The sequence below is a fragment of the Narcine bancroftii genome, chromosome 3 (assembly GCF_036971445.1).
Source record: "Narcine bancroftii isolate sNarBan1 chromosome 3, sNarBan1.hap1, whole genome shotgun sequence".
NCBI lineage: Eukaryota > Metazoa > Chordata > Chondrichthyes > Torpediniformes > Narcinidae > Narcine > Narcine bancroftii.
Genome location: NC_091471.1, coordinates 72,619,469 through 72,643,589, shown reverse-complemented (window position 1 = coordinate 72,643,589; position 24,121 = coordinate 72,619,469). Strand labels below are relative to the sequence as shown.

The following is a 24,121-nucleotide window of genomic DNA, read 5'->3' as shown; positions in this document are numbered from 1 at the left end:
CTCTCTCTCCCTCGGTCTCTCTCTCCCTCGGTCTCTCTCTCCCTCGGTCTCTCTCTCCCTCGGTCTCTCTCTCGGTCTCTCTCTCCTCGGTCTCTCTCTCCCTCGGTCTCTCTCTCCCTCGGTCTCTCTCTCCCTCGGTCTCTCTCTCCCTCGGTCTCTCTCTCCCTCGGTCTCTCTCTCCCTCGGTCTCTCTCTCCCTCGGTCTCTCTCTCCCTCGGTCTCTCTCTCCCTCGGTCTCTCTCTCCCTCGGTCTCTCTCTCCCTCGGTCTCTCTCTCCTCGGTCTCTCTCCCTCGGTCTCTCTCTCCCTCGGTCTCTCTCTCCCTCGGTCTCTCTCTCCTCGGTCTCTCTCTCCCTCGGTCTCTCTCTCCCTCGGTCTCTCTCTCCCTCGGTCTCTCTCTCCCTCGGTCTCTCTCTCCCTCGGTCTCTCTCTCCCTCGGTCTCTCTCTCCCTCGGTCTCTCTCTCCCTCGGTCTCTCTCTCCCTCGGTCTCTCTCTCCCTCGGTCTCTCTCTCCCTCGGTCTCTCTCTCCCTCGGTCTCTCTCTCCCTCGGTCTCTCTCTCCCTCGGTCTCTCTCTCCCTCGGTCTCTCTCTCCCTCGGTCTCTCTCTCCCTCGGTCTCTCTCTCCCTCGGTCTCTCTCTCCCTCGGTCTCTCTCTCCCTCGGTCTCTCTCTCCCTCGGTCTCTCTCTCCCTCGGTCTCTCTCTCCCTCGGTCTCTCTCTCCCTCGGTCTCTCTCTCCCTCGGTCTCTCTCTCCCTCGGTCTCTCTCGTCTCTCCCTCGGTCTCTCTCCCCCTCGGTCTCTCTCCCCTCGGTCTCTCTCTCCCTCGGTCTCTCTCCCTCGGTCTCTCTCCCTCGGTCTCTCTCCCTCGGTCTCTCTCCCTCGGTCTCTCTCCCTCGATCTCTCTCCCTCGATCTCTCTCCCTCGATCTCTCTCCCTCGATCTCTCTCTCGTTCTCTCTCTCGATCTCTCTCGATCTCTCTCTCGATCTCTCTCTCGATCTCTCTCAATCTCTCTCTCTCTCTCTCTTTCTCTCTCTCTCAGAGAGAAAGTATGTTTGACACTCTCTGCTTGCAAAACTACATGACCCTCCTCGAGCAACAAGTTCTCTTCCAATTAATCTGCAGCTCCAGCAAGATCTTTCATCTGTTGCCTTTTGTCAACAACAATCCATTAGTGAGGTCTCTTGAGCCCTCTTCAAAGCTCTTGAAAAGGTTCTGAGACCCCGATATGTCTAGCATGAGGAAGAGCTCCAGTATTTTAAATAAGATCTGTTTTGAAGTGTTTGTATGTAACCTACTCTAACAAACCTTTCCCAATTTATCTCCCAAAAATATATCTATATACTCTGTCACACTAGAAAACTCTATTCACAAAATGCTTGTTATTCAATTGCCCTTCAAGGTATTTTTATTCAAATTAGTGAATTGATTTAATTTTATTCAATAAGTCACTTTGAATGTGATACTGTAGTTACACAGAATATAGTACAATACAAATTGATCTCATTTTAAAAATGGGAACATTATAAATTATTGTAAAATTACTCATCTGGAGGGTCACTCCTTCAATATGCCTTCTTGTTACCATACAATTAAATTTTAATACACAGAAAGCTGTTTTAGCCCATTATTCACAGCAGCCTTTCACTGCCTTGCAAAGAGAGCAGAAGTCATTTGATTTTGTCAACTGAAATTGATTTGAAATATAACAGCATAGTCATTTCTATGACAAGCTGTCTTGGAAATTCTATTAATCCATTCCCAAAATTATGGCATCAGGAATATTTTAATTCATTAATGGTTCAATATACTGTATATTCAATAGATTTATATAGATAAATGCTAAATCTGATCAATTCTATATCAGCACAGAAGTGTACAGGAGTGAGTCACAACAACCTTGCACCCAACGTTAGCAGAACTAAGGTACTGATTATGGACTTCAGACTGAGGAAACCAGGACAGCACCAAACAAGTCTCATTGAAGAGTCAGCAGTAGAAAGGGTTAAGAACTTCAAACTCCTGGGTGTCAACATCTCTGAAGATCTATCCTGGAGCCTTATGAAGAAGTCTTCCACCGGCTATACTTTGTAAGGAGTTTGAGAAGATTTGGTATGTCACCAAAGACTCTTACAATTTCTACAGGTGTAATGTGGAGAGTATGCTGGCTGGTTGCATCACTATCTGGTGTGGAAGTACCAATGCACAGGACAGGAAAAGATTACAGAGATTTGTGAACTCAGTTACCATTAATAAGATACAGGTACTGTTTCCTCTAAGCTATGAGCATGTGCACGTTTTGCAACCAACACAAAGGAAATTAATGTGCACACAAAAGGTTAGTTACCTAAAATAATGTAGTAATTAACAATTATACAGATTGAAAATAATCTTAGCGAACTGTTTCTGTTAACTCGTTAGTTGGTTAAACAAATAGTTAATCATACTTGTATTATATTAAAACATGCCAGAGAGACGGGATGTGCCAAAATTTTCTTGAAACAAGATAAGAATTCAGTGCACACATACTTTTGTCACAGCAAAAAAATTGCCCAAGATTTCTGCGCACACTGACTCCTAAAAATTAGAGAGATCATTGGATACAGGAGCCTAAAGATGAACACTCAAAAGTACAAAAACAGCTTTTTCCCCTCTACCAACAGATTTCTAAATAGACAATGAACTGCAGACACTCCCTCACTTTCTCTTCTCTTGCACTAATTTTATTTTAAATCTAATTTATAGCAGTATTTTCACCTGTAATGCTGCTGCTAAACAACAAACTTTGTGCATGTTCATGACAATAAATTCTGACTGTGATATCTATAAATATATTTTTTTGTTTGAAATTTTAAAAATTTATTTACAGCATGGTAGCAGCAGATTCTGGCCGCATATACCCGAGCCATCCAGATACACCCAAATTAACCAACAACCCCATATGTTTTGAGGGGGATGGAAGGAAACCAAAACCTGTGGAAGAAACCCATGCAGATTCAGGGGAAACATACAGCAGAGACAACACTAGATTTGAACCCATGTCACTGATGTTATAATAGCAACGTGCTAACCACTAAGCTAACTGTGCCATATTTATAAATACATCTGATAAAACTGATAAAAATATTTAGATAATTCAAGCAAAAAGTCTCAATTTTGCCTTTCAGTCAGTGTAATAAGTAACTTAAATTAATGATTAATGCAAAATTTTCATTTTACTTAAAGTGCACTTTGCCAAAAAGATTTTTCCATGGTAATTTCAAGATCAGTTTAAGGAAGCATAAAAAATTAAATCAACTATTTTCCCTCTTTTTTCCATAAATTAAAATTTGAAACTCTGCACAACAGAACTTTAGAATTATCCAAATGTCGTCTTCCATCCGATCTTTCCTCTAAAGCAGCCATTCTCAACCTTATATTTTTGCTACGGCTGCCTTAGGATTCAGCTCAAAGTTTATGGGCCTCATTCCCTGTGGGGCCTGCCAAGTGGTTGATATCGACCCCGAGGGTTGATGAGCCTATCCAAAGGGTCGATGAAGGGCTGGGAGTCGAAAGGAGCTCAATAAACGCCGGGGGGGTGGGGGGGGGTGAACTTTTGCAGAGGAAAGCAGGGGCATATCTACGTAAAATAGCACTTATGGCGATGGTGGCCAAACTCTTGCAGAAGCTGGCCTTGGTGGCTGCCATGTCGATTTTGGCTTCAGCCTTTTAATAAGTTTAGAGCGAATGGGAGGATGAGGGAAGGTAGATGGAGTAGAGAAGAAAAAAGGTGTGTGTTCTATGTACTTTTGGTAGTGCTGCCAACCCCCCCATACCCTGGCCATTTCCAACTTCCCCCCACCACAACCAATGCTGCCAATCAACACCCTCCCCCCGGCTAGTACCACAACATCCCCACCTCCCCCCTCACATACAAAGAATGTCACCAGGAGATTCCATGCCTGGGGGGTTCAATAAGGAATAAAGGATTCCATGAAGGGAGTTGCTAATCTAAAAAGGGCTCCTGTCCTAAATGAATTCTTTGCTTTAGGATAATGGAGAACCCAAAGGCATTCTATGCATATGTGAAGGATAAAGGATCCTAAATGAATACTTGGCTTCAGTATTCACAACAGAAAAGGACCTTGTTCGCAGTGAGGTCAAAATCGAACTGGCGTGTGTATTGGACAATGTGGAGATTAAGGAAGAGAAAGTGTTCAATCTTCTTAAAAACATCAAGATTGATATGTCCCCGGTGCAGAATGCGATATACCCTATGTTGCTGTGGGAAGTGAGGGAAGAGGATTGGAAAATGGCAAATGTAGTCCTCTTGTTTAAAAAAGGTAATAGGGAGAATACTGGGAATTATAGATTAGTAAGTCTTACATCAGTGGTATGCAAATTGTTGGAAAGTATTCATAAGGATAGAATCTCTGAGCATTTGGAGAAGTAGTCTACTCAAGGATAGTCAGCATGACTTTGTGAAGGGAAGGTCATGCCAAATGAGCCCAAATGAATTTTTTGCGGAGGTAACAAAAGAAATTGATGAGGCTAAGGCAGTAGATGTGGTCTTGAAGACATTTAATAAGGTCCCCCATGAAAGACTCGTTCAAAAAGTCATGAGGCATAGGATCCATGGAACCTTGGCTGTATGGATAAAAAAATTGACTTGAAGGTAAAAAGTAGAGAGTAGTAGTGGAAGGAAAGTATTCTGCCTGGAGGTTGGTGACTTGTGGAGTACCGCAAGGATCTGTTCTGGGACCCCTGCTCTTTGTGATTTTAATAAATGACCTGGATGAAGAGGTGGAAGGGTGGGTCAGTAGTTTGCAGATAACACGAAGGTTCGAGCTGAAGGTTGTTGAAGGTTACAAGAGGATATAGACAGGATGCAGAGTTGGGCAGAAAAGTAGCAGTTGAAGTTCAATCCGCAAAAGTGTGAGGTTTTGCATTTTGGCGGACAAACTAGAAGGCTGAGTTTAGTTAATGTTTGGTTACTTAAGAGTGTGGTTGATCAGAGGGATCTTGGGGTCCAAATCCATACATCCCTCAAGGTCACCATGTAGGTTTATAGAATAGTTAAGAAGGTCTATGGGATGCTGGGCTTCATTATTAGGGCGATTGAGACCAAGAGTTGAGAGGCCACATTGCAACTCTATAAACCTCTGATGAGACCACACTTCATGATAGGAAGGATGTGGAAGCTATGCAGAGGCGATTTACCATTATGTTGCCTGGATTCGAAAACATTTCTTATGAGGCAAGGTCAGGAGAGATGGGACTTTTCTCTTTGGAGAGTAGAAGGGTGAGATGAGACTTGACAGAGATTATGAGAGGCATAGATAGGTGGGCAGCCAGCACCTGTTTCCCAGGGCAGGAATAGCAAACACCTGAGGACATATGTACAAAGTGAAGGGAGGAAAGTTTAGGGGAGACATCAGGAGTAAGTTTGTTTTTTTTTTATGCATAGAGTTGTGGGTGCCTGGAATGCCTTGCCAGGGATGGTGGTGAAGGTTAAAACATCAGGACCATTTAAGAGACTCTTAGACAGGCACGTTGATAGGAAAAAAAAAGAAGGTTAAGGGGTAGGGAGGGTTTAGTACTTTTTGTTTTAAGGAATATATGGGTTGGGAAAACATCAAGGTCTGAAAGGCCTGGACTGTGCTGAAGTATTCTATGTTTATTCTATTCTTCCATACTTCTCTCCTTCCGACTATATTAAAAAACAAAATATATGATTTTGGTCCATGCCCCCCTTAAATGTGCTGTGGGTCCCCTCAGGGCCAGCCATCCTGTCCCCATTGAGAATGGCTGTTCTAAAGAATATTTGACAATGTTGGCGATCAAAGGTCTTGTTCACAGCAAAAACAAAATCTGGACTTTAGTATTTAACCTTTTTTTTTTAATTGCTGGTGAACTACCAAGAAAGAGGGCAAGTGTTTTTTTTTTGCAAAATAGCATTCTTGAGATTTTGTTGGAGTAAAAGGCCTCTTAGTTCCACAATGCACAATTTAAATCAGATTCTCAAGAGGAAATGAATCACAAATTAATTCTACTCTTCATTTTACCTTTTCAGAATTACACAAATTTTAGTATGATGGTCAGATTTACACAATCCCTTCTAAAATGTATCTCAAATTGGTGTGGATTATTTCTGGGTGCTCTGGTTTTTTCCCCACTGTTCAAAAATGTACCGGAGTTGTAGGTCAATTGGGTGTAATTGGGCAGTATGGGCTTATGAACTAAAAGGGCCTGTTACCATGCTGTATGTATGTCTAAATGTCAATTCAATGTCATTTTATTCTGTTTAAGAAAATAACACTAAAATACAACAACACATCACATGTTCTATATTCAATACTGGAATCTTACCTGGAGATCCTCTGAGGCTGGCTTTCTTAACTGCAAAATGTAAAATGGAAGGAAGAAAGAGAAAAAATAAAGTATTAACTCCAAAGAATAATTATTTAAATTCATTAGTAATACAAATAAAACAAAGCAACTGTGTAATCAATTACCATCTCTGCAGATTGCTTCATGAAGTTTTTTTTAAAAAGGAAATGTGAAACAGTTACAGTCAACATATAATTTTTCTGTTGGTAAGTAAGACCTCATTGTCTAAAATATGCATCTACAATCCATTCCTCTCAATGCAAATTATCTAGTGTTTCTTATTTTTAATTCTATCGTCATTTACAATTCTGTACAAATGTTTGGATAATCTAAAAGCAGATGGAATTGAATTGATAGTCATAATCTCCAAAGCAACAGAATTTCTTTTTCACGATTTATAGTTTGGCAGTAATGCTGATCAACATCCAGGCATCAAAATCCAACCAGCTCATTGTGAAGTATTAAATCAAAATCATACTAGATTTTCAAAGAATAATTTCTTCTGTCTACTTATATCCACCAGGAAGTTATCTTCAACTAGGACTTAAATTATTGGGCAAAGTACCATCCATTCACAAAATAAAATCATCCTTTTAGTTGATGAATTTTGCTGCACAAAAATATGAATCTATTCAAAACCCAGAATAATGTGCTCTCCCCATTAATTTACATGCAAGACATTGTTGTAATTTTCAGGTACAATCAGCAATTAACGATTCTGTCAAAGGATTGAGCATTAATATTTTCTTCAATCTATTCAGAATTCCATACAAAACAAACACCATTCAGGACAGTAGCAATCTATAACAAAGGCTTTCTCTTAAATCTATTAAACATCAAACGACCTCCGGTGCAATTTGTTTTCAGTGCTTAATTTATCAACAGATTCTTCCCACTTAACTCTCATGGACTATTAACTGCAAGTTTGATGTTCTAGGACTTGCATTGCTGATTTACATCTTTCGATCTTCACCTCTTCTGCTCCCCCTGGAGTTAAAATTTATGTTGTGTTCCCCCCCCCCCACCCCCACTTTAGATCCCAGATAAAAATGTTCCCTGGCTTTGACTTTGTGCTTTGGTGATTTAACTGTGCCACTATCATTTATATACCCAATGAAATGAACAGCATTTTAACTGTCCGAGTCCTTTCTGTATAAATATAAAAACACCATAATCAAAATACTGATCAACACATTTTTAACAGTTTTTTACCCGAAATTTATTCAAAACAAATTGCGACATTAAACAATGAGCTTAGCTTTTTTTTTCCCCAAAGATACATCTGAGATAATCTGTTTCTTCATTCCACCAGAAATGCCATTCAAACCAATTTATCTCCACATGGTTTTGTAACAAAGGCATTATATCTTTTTTATAATGAAAACGATAGTATAAAATTAACATTAAAATATGTTTGTACAATTTGAGCTTCGAAATTAAATAGCAAAAACAGAGGGATCTGTAAATTATCTCTGTTGCTATTTCTCAGCTTTAGATATTAATGTATCTGAAAATCACTCCATTCTTACATTAACACACAACTCCAGCAGTGCACAGAAGTGCTGGAAAAACTTAGCAGGTCACGCAGTATCCACATGAAGTAAAAGGCAGTCAACATTTCAGGCAAGAACCCTTCATCAGGAGGGCCGAAAATCAGGGAGATGCCTAAACAAAAAGGTGGGGTGAAGGAGGGGAAGAGGAAGGAGCATAGGATTTAACAGGTGGGAGGACAGAAGAGAAAGAAGCTGAGAATTGAAGGGGAAAGGGCAGAGAATTTCAGCAGTAGAATTCAAAAAGATTGAAGCCTTGATGGTTTTAGAAGCTGGGGTAATGTGAGATGTGGCTGTATAGTTTCTGAAAACTTTAATGCATACAGATATCTAACAAATGTAATTTTTTTTAACTGAAGTTTTTTTTTAAAGAAACATTTCCTCCTTAATGTATTTCATTGAAATCTCAAACTGTAGTCCACTGGTAGGCAAATACCAACAGCTTCCTTCATTCCAATTCATGTTAAATAATGTTGCAGTAATATATGTGCAAAATTATTCTTCTTTTAACAGGGAGAAGCTTCATGGCAATCCAACAATTTGCCTTTCCAGCTACCAAAACATTCAGTCACATTCTCCTTATCCAACAGGAGTGAACCACAGAAGTGGCACATATTTTTCCCAATTTTTTTTTAAGTTTGTCAAAATGTTAATTAGTACTAAGTCAGCCTTGTCTCAATTCTTAGATTTAGAACTGAAAATATTTTTATTAATATAGCTGGCTGGAAATGAAGAAATAGAAAAATGTGACACTTGCCTCCAAATTAGTTTGTGGGTACTAAAAAGACAAGTACAAAAGTAGCAACCTTTTCACCAGGGGATACAAGTGAGACAATCAAATTTTTGTTGAGCCACAGATTGGGATTACAACCAGTGAAAATTATACATGCTTCCTCATAATTCTAAAGGAATCAATCATGTGTGTCAATATGGTTTCTTTTCATCTCCAAAAGTTAATATTTTAATCTGAGTGATGACTTTCTAGGAGCTTACAAAAATCTTGAATCTTGAATGGAAATGCTTTTAAAAATGAAGCATTGCAAGGATGGATCTTGTACTTTGCATGCCCATTACAACAGTCGGAAACAATACAGTCAGGAAAACAGATGTCACTGCTGCTATGAACACTTGATTATAACGATACTTAGAAAAAAACCAAGCACCTCTTAAATAGTGCATTCCAATTCCAGACGGTAGAGAAAATTCAGCAAGACGTAGAAATTGAGAACTCAGTTCCTTCAATTTAGAAGAAATGCATCTCATCGAAACTGAAAAGATCCTTGAAGGACTGGGGCAGGTTACCATTTGACCCATTGAGTCTGCTCCACCATTCGAATAATGGCTGATGCATTTTTCACTCTCAATCCCATCTTTCTGCCTTCTCCCCATTAATCAATAACCTATCAATTTCTGCTTTGTATATGCCCAAATATTTTGTCTCCACAGCTGTCTGTGGCAATGAATTCCACAGATTAACCACCATCTGGATGAAGTAATTTCTCATCAGCTGTGCCCTTAGATCCTGGACTCATCCACTATTTGAACCTTCACATCCACTCCACCCAACCCTTTCATCTCCCATGCTCTAGTCCAAAAATCAACCACTTATTAGTTTTGATCACTATCCAATTTATTTTTCATGCCAACACTGCACTTTTTATTTCATGAACTGCATTCTTATTGACACATTTTATGTTAGCTCATCAAATATTAATTAGGAATTAATGCATCAACTCCAATGCCCTGATCAACTGTCCACGATGTCATCAAAATATCTCAATCAAGTCAAACACAATCTGATTCTCACAAATTCGTGCTGACATCCATTAAATAATTCGCACTTCAGCGTAACTGTTAATTTTGCTCATTAATTTTCTAAGGTTCCCTGAAGGTTATCTAATTGGTTTGTTGTAACAGGGTTTACCTTTACTTACAATTTTTAAACAATTCTATAAAACATACAATTATCTTGTCCTCTAGTACCACCTTATTTCAAAGGATGATTGGAAGATTACAGGTTGAACCTCTAATTTTCCTGACTTTTCTCAGCAACCCAATTGAACAGGCTGACTTTTCATAAGCTCAGCTTTCTGGTATACCTCTATCAAATTTTACCCCATCCAATATCTCACAGCCTCTTTTATTATGAAGATCACAGCAACTTCTTCCTTGGTAATGACAAATACAATACCTCAGCCTTTTCCTCTACCTACATCCTGAAATAGATCTACATTTAGGGCCAAATTATATCCATCCTTTTTCTTTTTACTAACATATGCCAGTAGAAAACATTTAGGTCATCTTTTAATTAACTCAGTGCTGAATAGGGCAGCAGCAGAATCCCAACATGGTTCTTCAAGAAATTGGATGAAAAAAGACGGGCATACTATTGTAGGTGATGGCAGGAAATCCTTCTTGAGTAAAGTATTTGTTCTTATGATGGATTTATCAGTAGATGTGGCAGAGATAGTGTTCAGTAAAAATAGAATTAATGCTGGGAGGTGTGGTCACAAGAAGTAGAAAATATTATTTTTAACAATTTCACAAAAAATTGAACCCATATAAGTATCCACAGCAACTTTGATTTGGAAGAATGACTGAAGTCAAAATAGAAGTCCCTCAATGCAAGAGTAAGTTTATCCAAGCAAACTAAGAACCTGGTCAGAAACAGACTGATGTAACCTCTGTTCCATGAAGTCATCTTCATGGAGTTAAAGATTCAGGAGGTGAAAAGGTCGCTGGTGAAAATTAGATGGTTAGGTTCAAGAAATAGGAATTCTCTTTTAAAAAGGGCATGGTGGTATTGGAAGGTACACAAACATCAGAGTCAAAATAATGGGCAGGTTGAAATGTACAGAAAGAATAGATTGAAGTAACAGACCTAACTGTTTGTACAACTTGTAGGGAGGTGGAAACAGATTGGCTTTTTTTAAAATGGGGTAAGAAGGTGGTGAGAGGAGTTAAGTGACAGTCTAGTTAAATACAATTGTTTAGTAGTTAGTAAATCAGGCTGGTAATCATGATCCTAGATTAATAAATTTGAGTTCATTGAGTAGTACAAGAGCTTGAATTCAAGTTAAAAATAACTGTAAATGCAATCTGGCATTGATTACCAGATTGTTATCATATTCCAAACTGCTAATTATTTAGTGAAGGAAACAGCTCCTCACAGGTTCTGTTGTATTAAAAGATTTAAACTTACACTATCCATTTCAAAATTTCATTTGAAACTAGGAAGCACTTGTAAGAGGTGGTCATTAAATGTATATATAAATAAAAACATTTTTTAATATATAATTGTTTGCAATGTGATGTTGCCACAAAACAATTAATTTCATGACATGTTAATGACAATAAATTCTGATTCTAGACAGACTGCTGATTTGTCCATGGTCCTGTGGATGTCTTCTTCTTCTTTGGTTTGGCTTCGCGGATGAAGATTTCTGGAGGGGTAATGTCCACGTCAGCTGCAAGCTCGTTTGTGGCTGACAAGTCCGAAGCAGGACAGGCAGACACGGTTGCAGCGGTTGCAAGGGAAAATTGGTTGGTTGGGGTTGGGTTTTTCCTCCTTTGTCTTTTGTCAGTGAGGTGGGCTCTGCGGTCTTCTTCAAAGGAGGTTGCTGCCCGCCGAACTGTGAGGCGCCAAGATGCACGGTTTAAGGCGATATCAGCCCACTGGCGGTGGTCAATGGGGCAGGCACCAAGAGATTTCTTTAGGCAGTCCTTGTACCTCTTCTTTGGTGCACCTCTGTCTCGGTGGCCGGAGGAGAGCTCACCATATAACACGATCTTGGGAAGGCGATGATCCTCCATTCTGGAGACGTGACCTACCCAGCGCAGTTGGATCTACAGCAGCATGGATTCGATGCTATCGGCCTCTGCCATCTCGAGTACTTCGATGTTGGTGGTGAAGTCGCTCCAATGAATGTTGAGGATGGAGCGGAGTCAACGCTAGTGGAAGCGTTCTAGGAGCCGTAGGTAATGCCGGTAGAGGACCCATGATTCGGAGCCGAACAGGAGTGTGGGTATGACAACGGCTCTGTATTCGCTAATCTTTGTGAGGTTTTTCAGTTGCTTGTTTTTTCCAGACTCTTTTGTGTAGTCTTCCAAAGGTTCTATTTGCCTTGGCGAGTCTGTTGTCTATCTCGTTGTCGATCCTTGCATCCGATGAAATGGTGCAGCCGAGATAGGTAAACTGGTTGACCGTTTTGAGTTTTGTGTGCCCGATGGTAATTTGGGAGTCTGGTAGTCATGGTGGGGAGCTGGCTGATGGAGGACCTCAGTTTTCTTCAGACTGACTTCCAGGCCAAACATTTTGGCAGTTTCCGCAAAACAGGACGTCAAGCGCTGAAGAGCTGGCTCTGAATGGGCAACTAAAGCAGCATCGTCTGCAAAGAGTAGTTCACGGACAAGTTGCTCTTGTGTCTTGGTGTGAGCTTGCAGGCGCCTCAGATTGAAGAGACTGCCATCCGTGCGGTAATGTGGTAATAACCAGATAAATTTAATTTCAGTGAAATTCACTTAACCATCCCTCCTCCCCTCACTTGCTGCTGTGTCCTCCCTCCCTTCTCCATTTGTTAACTCCTGCCTTTGCGACCATGCCTCACCCCTTACTCTTTTATTTGCACACCTGCTACCATTTTTCGATGAGGGGCTCAAGCTTGAAACGATGGTTATGTATTTTTATTTTTGCTATATAAAGGACACAGTTTGACCTCCTGAGTTTCCCAGGCATTGTGTTTTTACTTCAGTGTTTGCAGACTTTCATGTTTTACTTCATTTCAGTAATGTTGGCATTATTGAGTGCCATCGAAAACACAGAACCATTGATATGCAGCACTTCCTCAGTATTGGAGAGCACAAGCCAAGAGTTTTTTTTTAATATAAAACTACTTCCTGTTGCTTCCTTGGAATCTCTCTTTTCCTCCTCCCACGTGAATCAAAATGCTCCGATTTAGTCAGATTTCCCATTCCAATATGAAATGTTCAAATTCAATGAACTGCCAGGTACAGTCCAGCACAATAAACAATTGTACACAGAGTTCTGACCTGGCAGCTTCTTCAGTAATTATGCTCCTGACAGCTGCTATAAATAAAATTTCATGTTTTTAGACAGTATTTATGGTTGATCTCATTGTAGTCAATATTATAAGGCTATTTTCATTACCAAATGTGCTAAATTGTTTATCTGCAAGCAAATCACAGACTTTACAAGAAACCATTTTTGCCGATCAGGGATCTGGCAGCATTTCAGACCTTGAGAACTTCACAACAGTTTCTAAGCTGAACAAACAACTTCTCTGATAAATCAAATCAGTTTTTCCAAGAAGAAAGAAAAATGGAGATAAATAAAGAGAAGGGTTATTCAAGCAAATATGTGCCTCAATAATAGCTGTTCAAAAATTAATCAGTTAATAATAATAACTAACTTTATAAAAACATAATTCCAGAAAAAAAGCAGTGTTTTTGATCACAAGGAAATCCAAATCCAAAATAAAATAATTTATATGCAAACCACCAAACAAATGTGATCATCTCCTCAATTAGAAATACTGCACATAAATTCAAAATTGTGCTTGTACTTTTAATTTATTTGTGTTTGCTCATTCACACAGTCACAAGACCAACATTTAATACCCATTCTTAATTGCCTGGAAGACAAGTGATAAACTAATGCAATCCTTGTTGAACAGAGTCCCAGGAGTTTAACTCGATTGTTAATGAGGAACACTTTATTGTGTTGACTGAGCAAGGTGTCCAAAACCAATGCCCTTCTTAATGCAAAGCATGGTCTATCTGGCTTTATACTTACCATGCTTTGTTAAAGCAGTTTGTACACCAGAAGAGTTTATTACCTCCTGTGAAGACAAGTAATTGGGGGGAAAAAAGACAATCACTGTGGGTTTGGAGTCAAATACAGGCCAGGCTGAGAAAGAATTTCAAATTTTCTGCTCTCAGATATACTAACAAGGAAAAGCAGGAGTAGGCCATTCACCCTCTCATATCTGCTCTGATATTCCATGTTTATTGATGTTCTTTTTTACATCAGATTCATTTTACCAACACAAAATCAATGTTAGGAAAATAATAAGATATCAAAAAATCTATAGAGAAAAACACCAACTTCACATTGATGCTGTTTAGTTCATTAATACTCTTTATGCCTGAATGAGATCGCCTCTCATTTGTCTAACTGTCTGCTTGTTGGAGAAGTAAAAGAGTAGATGCTCCTCCAATGCTAATTTCTGAATCCACTCAGTCACCCCCTTCAGTTCCTCAAGAATGATCAATTCTACAATAAAAAGGGGTGCCTCCGAGAACAAGAGCAATCCCCATAAAACAGTATTCATCGCCAATAAGTGACCTTTGCTCCAGTGCAATTCCATGACAACTGATCCTGACAGAAACTTGTCATGACGACACGTGATTACAATTCAAGGAAAACATCACAGAACCAGAGAAAAAAATTAAAAATCTGTGTACTGATTTATATTATCACACATTCTGAACCAAGTATAAAACAAACTGCAAAACCCATCACATCATTTACGCCAGTGTGGAATATTTAGTGGAGCAAACACTCCCAACAAACTGGATGCGGACTGGAGATCGTTTCATTGAAGCACCTTCACTCTGCTGCAACAGCAAGGACCTCCCAGTGGCCAACCATTTAAATTCCACACACCATAGCCACACTGACAGGTCTGTCCATGGCCTTGTGTACTGCCAAGTTGAAGCCACCCATAAATTAGAGGAACAACACCTTATATTTCATCTTGGCAGACACCAACCAGATAGCATCATTACCAACTTTTCCAATCTCCATTTCCCTCATCTCCCTCTCCCTTCCTCCAGCTTTTCAACCACTTCCCTTTTTTCTCCTGTCAGTCATCTTTCTTCACCATCTCTATCATTTCTTTGCATCTTTCTCCTTTACCCCAGCATCTGTATCCATCCATTATCTCTACCTGTCCTCCTGTACTCCTTCCCCCTCTGCTCCCCCCCACCCCACCACCAACCACCTTATTCTCTCACAGATTCTGCATGATCTGTTGCGCTCCTCCATAGGTCATGTTTAGAGTCATTAAATTTAAGATATTTGGTTGAAATATTCTTTTGCTCATTATTTCTAATTCTGGAATGCTGTGGCTCAAAGCTGGTTTAAGCTGATTCAATGGACATGATAACTTGATAATCATTGGAGATAATAAAGTTGTCAAACTACATTCAATAAATTAAAGGTGAACAAGAAAAACTGTAGACTCTGGTGTCCAGTGCAGTTCACAAAAGTGCTGGACAAACTCCTTAACTCCACTAGGATGGCTTCATCTCAAATATCCTGGAATGGAAAGCTTTATCTTGGGAGCAGATAGAGCAGAAACAGCAACAAATCTAGTCCTGTCATAATTTTTTTTATTGTTTCTGTGGTGATACAAATATGTGTATATGTGATTGTCAATGGGTAGCTGGCCCGTCCCACACTGGCGACTCACTCCCTGGTAACTCCTCCCCTTGTGACCCTCAAATAAAGGTCGACTTCCCTCTCCCTGTCCTCAGTCGAGCTCTTGGAATCGGGCCAGCTACAAGTCTAACGTGTAATAAAGCATATCGTTCCTCACTCTACGGCTTTGAAGTCATTGATAGAGCCTATCAGTTTCCATTAGATCTACTCACATTCTTAAAAATTCCATTCCCTATTTGTTTAAATGGTTGTAAAAAAAATTGGCCGCACTGCTGTAATGGCAGCATTACTCTCCACAGAGAGCCGGAGGCAGAAACACAGCATTCCCCTGGGGCCAAAAGTCCCAGTTTGACTGTCGTCAGCTCTGTACAGGCTTTGAATGGCCTATTAAAGGAGCCAACGGTAGTTTTATTTGAAGTTCCGTGACCACAGTGTCTGGACCCAATACGGTGGTGCCTATGATCTGCAGCAGCCATGAGGGGTTGCAGACTCCAGGGAAGCAGAGGACTGGTGCAGGGCACCAGAAAACAGGGAGAATACCCCCTCCCCCCTCCCCATCTGAGAAGGAGAAGCAGAGAAGACGACCCACAGGATGGTGACCATGGCAGTGGACCAGTGAGGGGTTCTGCGGCTGAAGGACCCACACAAGCAGTGGGCTACTGGTAACTTGAGGCGAGGAACCCACAGAGGCTGCAGGGTGCTGGATATTGCAGTCAAGGGACTCACACCACAGAGACTGCTGGAGACAGGCTCAAAACTAGCTGAAGAGTACCAGTATCAGAAGCAGGGCGTGAGAGAGTGCCGAGGATGTTGAAGGATTATTAATAGTATCAGAGGTTCAAAGCTGGAGTTTGGACTGGACTCTGTGTAGTTGTGGAAGCCGCAGGAACACTGGAACCGAATCCATGAACATTCAGTGATTCTGAGGGAAAACTCTTTTGCTTCTCATTCTCTGACTGTGAGAGACATTTCAAGTCATTTCTGCCATTGGTGAACCTGTCTGCCTTACAGCAGACAAATGCAATTTCATGTAATATGACACTATTTTTATTACATGACAATTAATTGAATCTTGAATTCATTGAATTATTTATTGCCATGTACACAGATGGTGAAAAATTTTGTTTTGCTTACTGTCCAGGCAAGTCAATTCATACATAAAACTAAATATAGTCATGCGCCGCATAACGTCTGTTTAGGGAATGTCTGACCACGCATACGACCCTTCAGAAATCCCAATTGGAGAACAGGACATAGCGGACGTTTCTCTTGTAACTGAACTTGTTCAATTCGTTCAGTGATCCTCTCAGTCACAGACACTATTTGTCATTACTGCAAAATGCTTCTTGTCACATACACTGACAGAATTGCTGCCACAAGATTAAAGAACTCCAGGCATCAAGCAGAAGTGTTGCAGAAAATGAGAGTCCATTTCTGCAGGCACCATGTTCCAGTACAAAATTTATGATGTTTGATGCTGTGGCCCAGCAGGTGAAAATATGCTGTAACAATTATTCTAATGCAGGAATACCACAGCACCAAATGTTGCTGTCACGGAATGGTTTAATTTCCCTCCACCCGAATAAATAGGGGTGTGGGCATGTGAAGCATCTAGTCAGACGTGGGTTAGAAGAGCTGTCCATGAAAATGATTAAAAAGATGATTCCAAGTTATCAAAGATTTTATATGCTAAAAATATAAAATGGCAGGTAAGAAAAATAAGAACCAAAAAACTAGGGCTGAAGAAGTTCAAAAGTTGCAAGATAGTCGACAGAAAGTCCTCAAAGGAATGGTGAAAAAGCTGTCAACATGATGTCGAAGCAAACTCAAATAGAAGAGTGGGAGGAGATTGACACCCAATCTGCAAAAGTTCCTGAAAACAATGGAGACACTGAGTGGACAATTTTCTAAGGTAGAAAATGTGCTGAGAGCAGATGGCAGACAAAATATCGGTGCTGGAGACAGCACTTGAAAACCTGACAACTCAGATGGACCAGGTCCAAAATGACCCAATAATGGTTCAGGAAAAACTGAAGGCCTTGGAAGAAAATACAATGGCAAGGAAACAGGACAAACAACTGTTGCTGGATAAAATTGATCATATGGAGAATTTCAGAAGAAAGAATAATGTCTGTATAATTGGGCTAAAAGAAGGGTTTGAAAGGAATGATCCAGTGGGTTCTTTGAAGAATGGATTCCATGAGTGTTGGGAACAGGAAGATTCAAAGAAAACTTGCTTATTGAGAGAGCCCACTGGACCCTTGGCCCCAGATGATCAAAGTCCACGATCAGTTCTAGTAAGATTGTTAAGTTATCGAGAAGAGAAGCTGTTAAATATGCCAGGGAAAATACAAGGACTATAAAGAGGACCTCAGAACGGATTCCAGAAAGAAAAAATAAGAAAAAGACAAAGTGAACTGTGAAATTAAAAAAGTGGGAAAAAGTAAAAAGAGAGTTATATTTTAAATCATCTTTTATTGGTTAATAAAGTAGTAATGAAATGTATAAGGAAAGCTCGGGAAAGGGTGAATACTTAGTAAAATAGTAAGTAATAAGGCGTTTGGTGTCAGAGAAAGAGGGTTTTTATAAAAAGGCACAGAAGCGTTCTCTTTTAAATAATATCACAGGCTTTTTTTTGCAGGCTTCTGAGGTTTCTTGTTTACATGACTGTCAGTGCAGGGATATCACACGTGTTTTTTTTAAAAAAAGGGAAAAATCACTGTATTCTATGAATAAGCAGAAGGGTTATATGGTAGAGTTGGATATGTGTAAATATGAATGAGTAAAATGCAAATTTATTAGTTATAATTTTAAATTTAAATGGACCCAAAAGAGGAAGAGTCTTGACACACTTGAAAAATTAAAGGCAGATATAATTTTCTTACAGGAAATGAAAAATTGGAACATCATAAATTAAAAAGGGACTGGATGAAACAAGTCATTTCATCTTCTTTCAACTCCAAAGCAAGAGGGGTGGCAATTTGAATTAACAAAAATATAACCAGTGTTGGTTGAGGACATATCCATTGATTCAGCGGGATGATTTGTAATGACATATTTGTTGGATATATGCAGAAGCCTGGTCGCATCTGAATATTTATGCTCCAAATTTGGATGATGAATCCTTTATGCAGAATATCTTCTTAAAAGCAGTGGAAGGAAGGCAAAATATATTGGTTGGGTAAGATTTTAATTTTTCCTTGGACCCCATCCTAGATAAATCAGCAAAGATGGTGACAAAATTTCAATCTAATATACATCTCACACACACACACACACACACACACACACACACACACACACACACACACACACACACACACACACACACACACACACACACACACACACAATGGTTGATGACTCTTATCAAGAATTTTTTTTTTTAAATGTCTGCACAATTAGAAAACAGAGTGGTCAAAACAGAGGACCTGACCAGATTGCTATCTGATCCTAATGATAATGATATCAGAGAAAGAATAGAGTGTTTATAGATGGTGTTGTGGCGGTCCACCACTGCAGAAATCAAACCAGTGCTCCGGGGAGCATGCACACCTAAAAGCCAGCAGACTGCACAGCAGCACTGGCCCTAGCAAGTGAACAGCAAGGACAGTTTAAGGGCCAGTGACCCCAAAATGGTACTGATCCCCACTGCACAGCCAACAGACAGGGACAGCGCATGGTGAAGAAGGTATTGCCATGCAAGAGGGTACCCATGCACGGGAAACCTACTTTTGTTATGCGAGTGGTTACATCAGCAATTGGGGGAAACAGCAGGAATATGAGAGGTATAAAAGTCGGGCTTGAGCCCCAATAAAACACAGAGCTTTACCTGACTCTACTCGTGAACGTATCTTTCTTTCGAGTTGCGCATGGCAACAATTGGTGACCCCAATGGCTTAGATAGCATCTAAACCCAACGATGAACAAGCCGGCAGCAGTCCACGCAATCACTCTCAAGCTGCCGACCTTCTGGACCAATCAGCTACACGAGTGGTTTGAACAGGCTGAGGCACAGTTTCAGATCTGGCAGATTACTGCAGAATCCACCCAGTTCAACCACATGGTGAGCGCCCTGGACCAGGACACGGTGAGCCAGGTGGCCAACTTCATCCAGGAGCCCCCATCGGAAGGCGCATACACTGCCTTCAAGGCGTGAGAGAGGGACACATCTGCTCCATTTGGATGGTTTAGGGGACAGGCTCATGCCGATCCTCATGAACGAGATGCTGACCATTCTGGCCAAACATGAGCCCTGCATCATGTTTGAGCAGGCATTCCTGAAGCAACTGCCTGAGGATGTCCAATTGCTCCTGGCAGACACTGATTTCAGTGGCCCACGGAAAGTCGTAGCATGAGCGGACGTCCTGTGGAAACAGAAAAGAGTGTTCTGCATCCGTGGGCTCCATCGCTAAACCCCACAGCCAGACCAGTGCAGACCCGCTGAAGGAGCAGCACCCCCCAAAGGAGGTGATCCCAATGACCAGTGGTGCTTCTCTCACCAGCGATGGGGCTCCGGTGCAGGCCACCATCCATATTCCAGGGAAATACTGGGGCCAGTCATTGCTAATGGCATGACAGCCGGCCAAAAGAATAGCCTCCTGTACATATGGGACCATCAGTCCAGACAATGATTCCTCATTGGCACAGGAGCAGAGGTCAGCATCCTGCCCCCGTTGGGACAGGACACCAGGAACAGGCTGTTGAACCCTACGCTGAGGGCTGCCAACAACAGCACCATCCAGACCTATGGAACATGCAAAGTCCAACTGCAGTTGGGAGGCAGCCTTTTCTTGTGGAAGTTCACACTGGCCACAGTGGAGCAGCTGCTCCATTGAGGAAACTTCCTGCATGCCCATTGCCTGCTCATGGACCTCAAGGGCCGGAGGCTGATCCAAGACTTTCCAAACCTTCCCCCTCAAAGACGCCAAGTTTCTAGCACTCCACCTGGACTCCGTGCACCAATCCACTGATGAATATTGTAAGGTAAAACATCATGAGATGGGAATGTGTAGGGAGTTACCCTGTACAGGGCAGTAACAAGAAGGGGAGGTGTCCTTGTACTCCTGTTAGGTAAAACATCATGAGATGGGAATGTACAGGGCTGTAACAAGATGTAAATGCATCCTTGTACTTACAAGATAAGAGAGACATTGATGGATTGAGAGGCAGGAAGCTAGCAGGGAAAGGATAGCAACAGTTTTAGTCATTGGACAAGTAATGATATGATGATGTTCTAAGCATGTATCCAAGGGTATAAAAAATCACCATTTTGCTGATAACGGCAGAATGCATTCTCCGACTAACTTTGTTAGTCGCAAGTGTTACAATCCGGTAATAAAGAACAAAGAACCCTGATTTCGACTCAGCCTGGTGTTTGTCTCACTCATTCATGAACAAAGCAGACCTAACAATACACAAGGACCTGGCTGAGTTCCTGACAGTGCTTATGCCCCATTTCACCATGGCGATGCCCCAGCATGAGGTACAGCACCATATACTTACTCAGGGCCCATTGCTCCATGCATGAGCAAGACACCTCCCTCCGGAGAAGCTCCAGTTGGCAAAGAAGGAATTCAAGAAACTGGAGGAGTATGGCATCATAAGGCAGTCAGACAGCCCCTGCATATGGTGCCCAAGGCCACTTGGGGTTGGAGAACATGCGGCGACTACCATCAGCTCAACGAGGCCACAACACCAGATCGATACCCCGTGCCGCACATCTAGGACTTTGCAGCTAACCTGCGCGGGGAAAAGATCTTTCCCTAAGATTGCCATCTTCACCTCATTCGGCCTGTTCAAATTCCTTCAAATGCCATTCAGGTTGAAGAATGCCATACAAACTTTCCAGCAGCTAATGGACGCTCTGGGCTGAGACCTGGACGGTTCCTTCATCTACTTAGATGACATCCTCGTGGCAAGCAGGAAATGGAAGAATACTTGATGCACCTTTGCAACCTCTACACCAGGCTGAGTGAGTGAGTGCCAGTTCGGGTGGATACCACTGACTTCCTGGGCTATAGGAAAACCAAGGAAGAGGCCACACCGCTACCCAGCAAGAGGAGGCCATCTGGTGGTTTCCTTGGCCCAGCACGACCAGGAGGCTACAGGAGTTCATGGGAATGATCACTTCTACCACAGGTTCATCCCCTCAGCTGCCTGGATCATGCATCCTTTGTTCACCTGGATGGCAGGCAAGGTGAAGGACATCACATGGGATGAGAAGTCAGTGGAGGCCTTCGTGAAGGCCAAAGAAGCCCTGGCAGGCACTGCTCTTTTGGCACACCCCAGGGCAGACGCTCCAATGGCCCTGACGGTGGACTCCACAGGAACGGCAATCGGTGGAGTTCTGGAGCAGCAGATCAAAGGGGGTTGGCAGCCAATGGCTTCCTTCAGCAATCATCTGCGGCCTCTAGAACTGAAATACAGCACTTTTGACAGGGAGCTTCAGATACTTCCTCGAGGGCAGGAAGAAATGGAGATTGCTGTCAGGAGACTGGTGCCGGGGCTCGGACTGCTGGAGACTGGTTTAAGATGTACCAGGTATTGGAACCGGGCTGCAAGGAGATGCTGAGGGCACTGAAGGGTTCCTGACCATGTCAGAGGTTCGGATGTAGACCCCAGGTTGCTAATAGTTTGGACTGGTCTCTGTGTGGCTACAGGAGCTGAAGCAGCGCTTTGGTGGGGGGGGGGGGGGGGGGGGGGGGGGGGAAGCAGCAATCTACAGATACTCGGTGAGTCTAGGGAGACTTTTGCTTCTCTTTGAGTGACAAAGTCTGACTGTAAGAAATGTAAGAGGCGCTTAGGCAATTCCTGCCAGTGACAAATTTGTCTGCTTGCAGCAGGAAAAAAGAAATTTCATGTAATACAACACTTTTATTACTGTAACAATTAATTGAATCTTGAACTTCTCCACAATCTCCAGCAGTACCAGAGCACCAAGGGACTGTACTCTTAGCCCCTTGCTCTACTCACTTTACACTTACTACTGTGTGGCTCAGAATGACAATAATACATTTGCTGACGATACCACAGTAGTGGGTTGTATAAAGGAAAGGGACAGGTCGGAATACAGGATGGAGTTTGAAAACTTGGCTGAATAGTGCACCAACAGCAATCTAGCACTTAATTTCACCAAAACTAAGAAGTTGATTGTTGACTTCAGGAAAGGAAAACCAGAGGTATACAATTCAGTGATCATTGGGGGAAAATCAGAGGTGGAGAGGGTGAGTAAATTTAATTTCTTGGGAATCAGCACCTCAGAGGATCTTTCCTGGACCCAACACACCAATGGCATAATGAAGAAAGCACGTCAGCGCCACTACTTCCTAAGGAATTTGCGGAGGTTTGGTATGGCATCAGAAACCCTGGAAAATTTCTACAGAGGTGTAATGGAAAGTGTACTGACCAGCTGCATCACAGTCTAGTATAGGGACACCAATACTTTTGAGCGTAAAGCCCTCCTGAAGGTAGTGGACACAGCCCAGGACATCACAGGCAAAACCCTCCCCACCATCTACAGAGAACGCTGCCATAAGAGAGCAGCAGCAATCATCAAAGATCCAAACCACCCAGCACACACTATGTTCTCATTGCTGCCATCAGGAAAGAGTTGTAGGTGCCACCAGGTTCAGAAACAGTTGTTACCCCTCCACCATCAGATTCCTCAACAACAAACTCAGACTTATTTAAGAATTCTTACTTGGGCACTTTATTAATTTTCTTTTTGTTCCCTCTTTATTGCAGTTTGTTTACATTCATTCTCAGTTGACAGTTCTTTGTTTGTTTACATCTTTACATTGTGTGCTTTTTTTTTGCATTACCAATTAGTGGTAATTCTGCAGCGCTCAGAGGAAAAGAGAATCTCAAGGTTGTATGTGATGTCACGTAAATTAGAAATCTGAGATCAAAAGACCCTTTATCCTAACAGGGAAAATGAAAAGCAACTGCCTTGAAGCTGCATAAAGAGGAGAAGAGATTTACAGAACAAAGTGCACAGTTTTCATGCTTGTGCACTCTTTACAAAGTGCCTGGTGCAAGATGAATGAGTGCAGTTATAGTGAGAAAAGACAAGCCAAAAGGGGACATAAAAACATGCAATGCAAGCCACATTTTTTTGAAAAGTTTGGAAATTAAAACAGAAAAATGTGGAAATGCTCAGTAAATAAGGCAGAGTCTGTGGAAAAAGAAAATCTTAACATTACAGATGGATAAACTTGCAGCGTTGGTGAGACCATACATAAAATACCAAGCAGTTGAAAAGGAAAGTACTGAAAGATGAGATTCTGCAGATGCTGATTGCAGGAGGAACACAGAAGGTCTCACAGCACACATCAGAATCAAATATGTATTTCTGACATTTCAAGCCTGAGCCCTTCAAGGTATGAGAAAATTCAGCAGACATCTAAAAAAAAATTTTTAAATGACAGGAAGAAAAGTACAGGCCACAGATGAAAGGTGATAATTGGATAGAGAGAAGACAACAGAAGAAAGGAAATAAATAGTTGGCATTACCCTCCACCTCCACACACAAGGTCAGGATTCAAAGGGAATCATGCCAGCCTCCACACCCAATACATAATCCTCAGACATAGGTACCACAGACTACGTGATACCACCACCAGACACACCTTCCGTGCTCCTTTCCTCTCCAACTTCTGTAGGGACTACTCCCTCAATGATTCCCTCATCCACTCCTTCCTTCTCACTAATCACACCCTTGACACCTACACTTGTGACCGT

General features: G+C 41.6%; 1 protein-coding gene and 1 long non-coding RNA gene across 4 annotated transcripts in view; one reads left to right on the top strand and one right to left on the bottom strand.

The window, feature by feature from the left end:
* LOC138757255 (uncharacterized) overlaps positions 1 to 20,737 on the top strand; it is a 701,670-nt gene extending 680,933 nt beyond the window's left edge. The window contains exon 2 of the long non-coding RNA XR_011353459.1: positions 20,366 to 20,737. This is a non-coding gene — a long non-coding RNA (uncharacterized lncRNA). The remainder of the gene's footprint in view (positions 1 to 20,365) is intronic.
* LOC138757253 (protein unc-13 homolog B-like) overlaps positions 1 to 24,121 on the bottom strand; it is a 615,971-nt gene that overhangs the window by 537,610 nt on the left and 54,240 nt on the right. For all 3 annotated transcript variants that reach the window (XM_069924286.1, XM_069924287.1, XM_069924289.1), the window contains exon 2: positions 6,347 to 6,376. In XM_069924286.1, the coding sequence (XP_069780387.1) occupies positions 6,347 to 6,376 (30 nt within the window). The remainder of the gene's footprint in view (positions 1 to 6,346; positions 6,377 to 24,121) is intronic.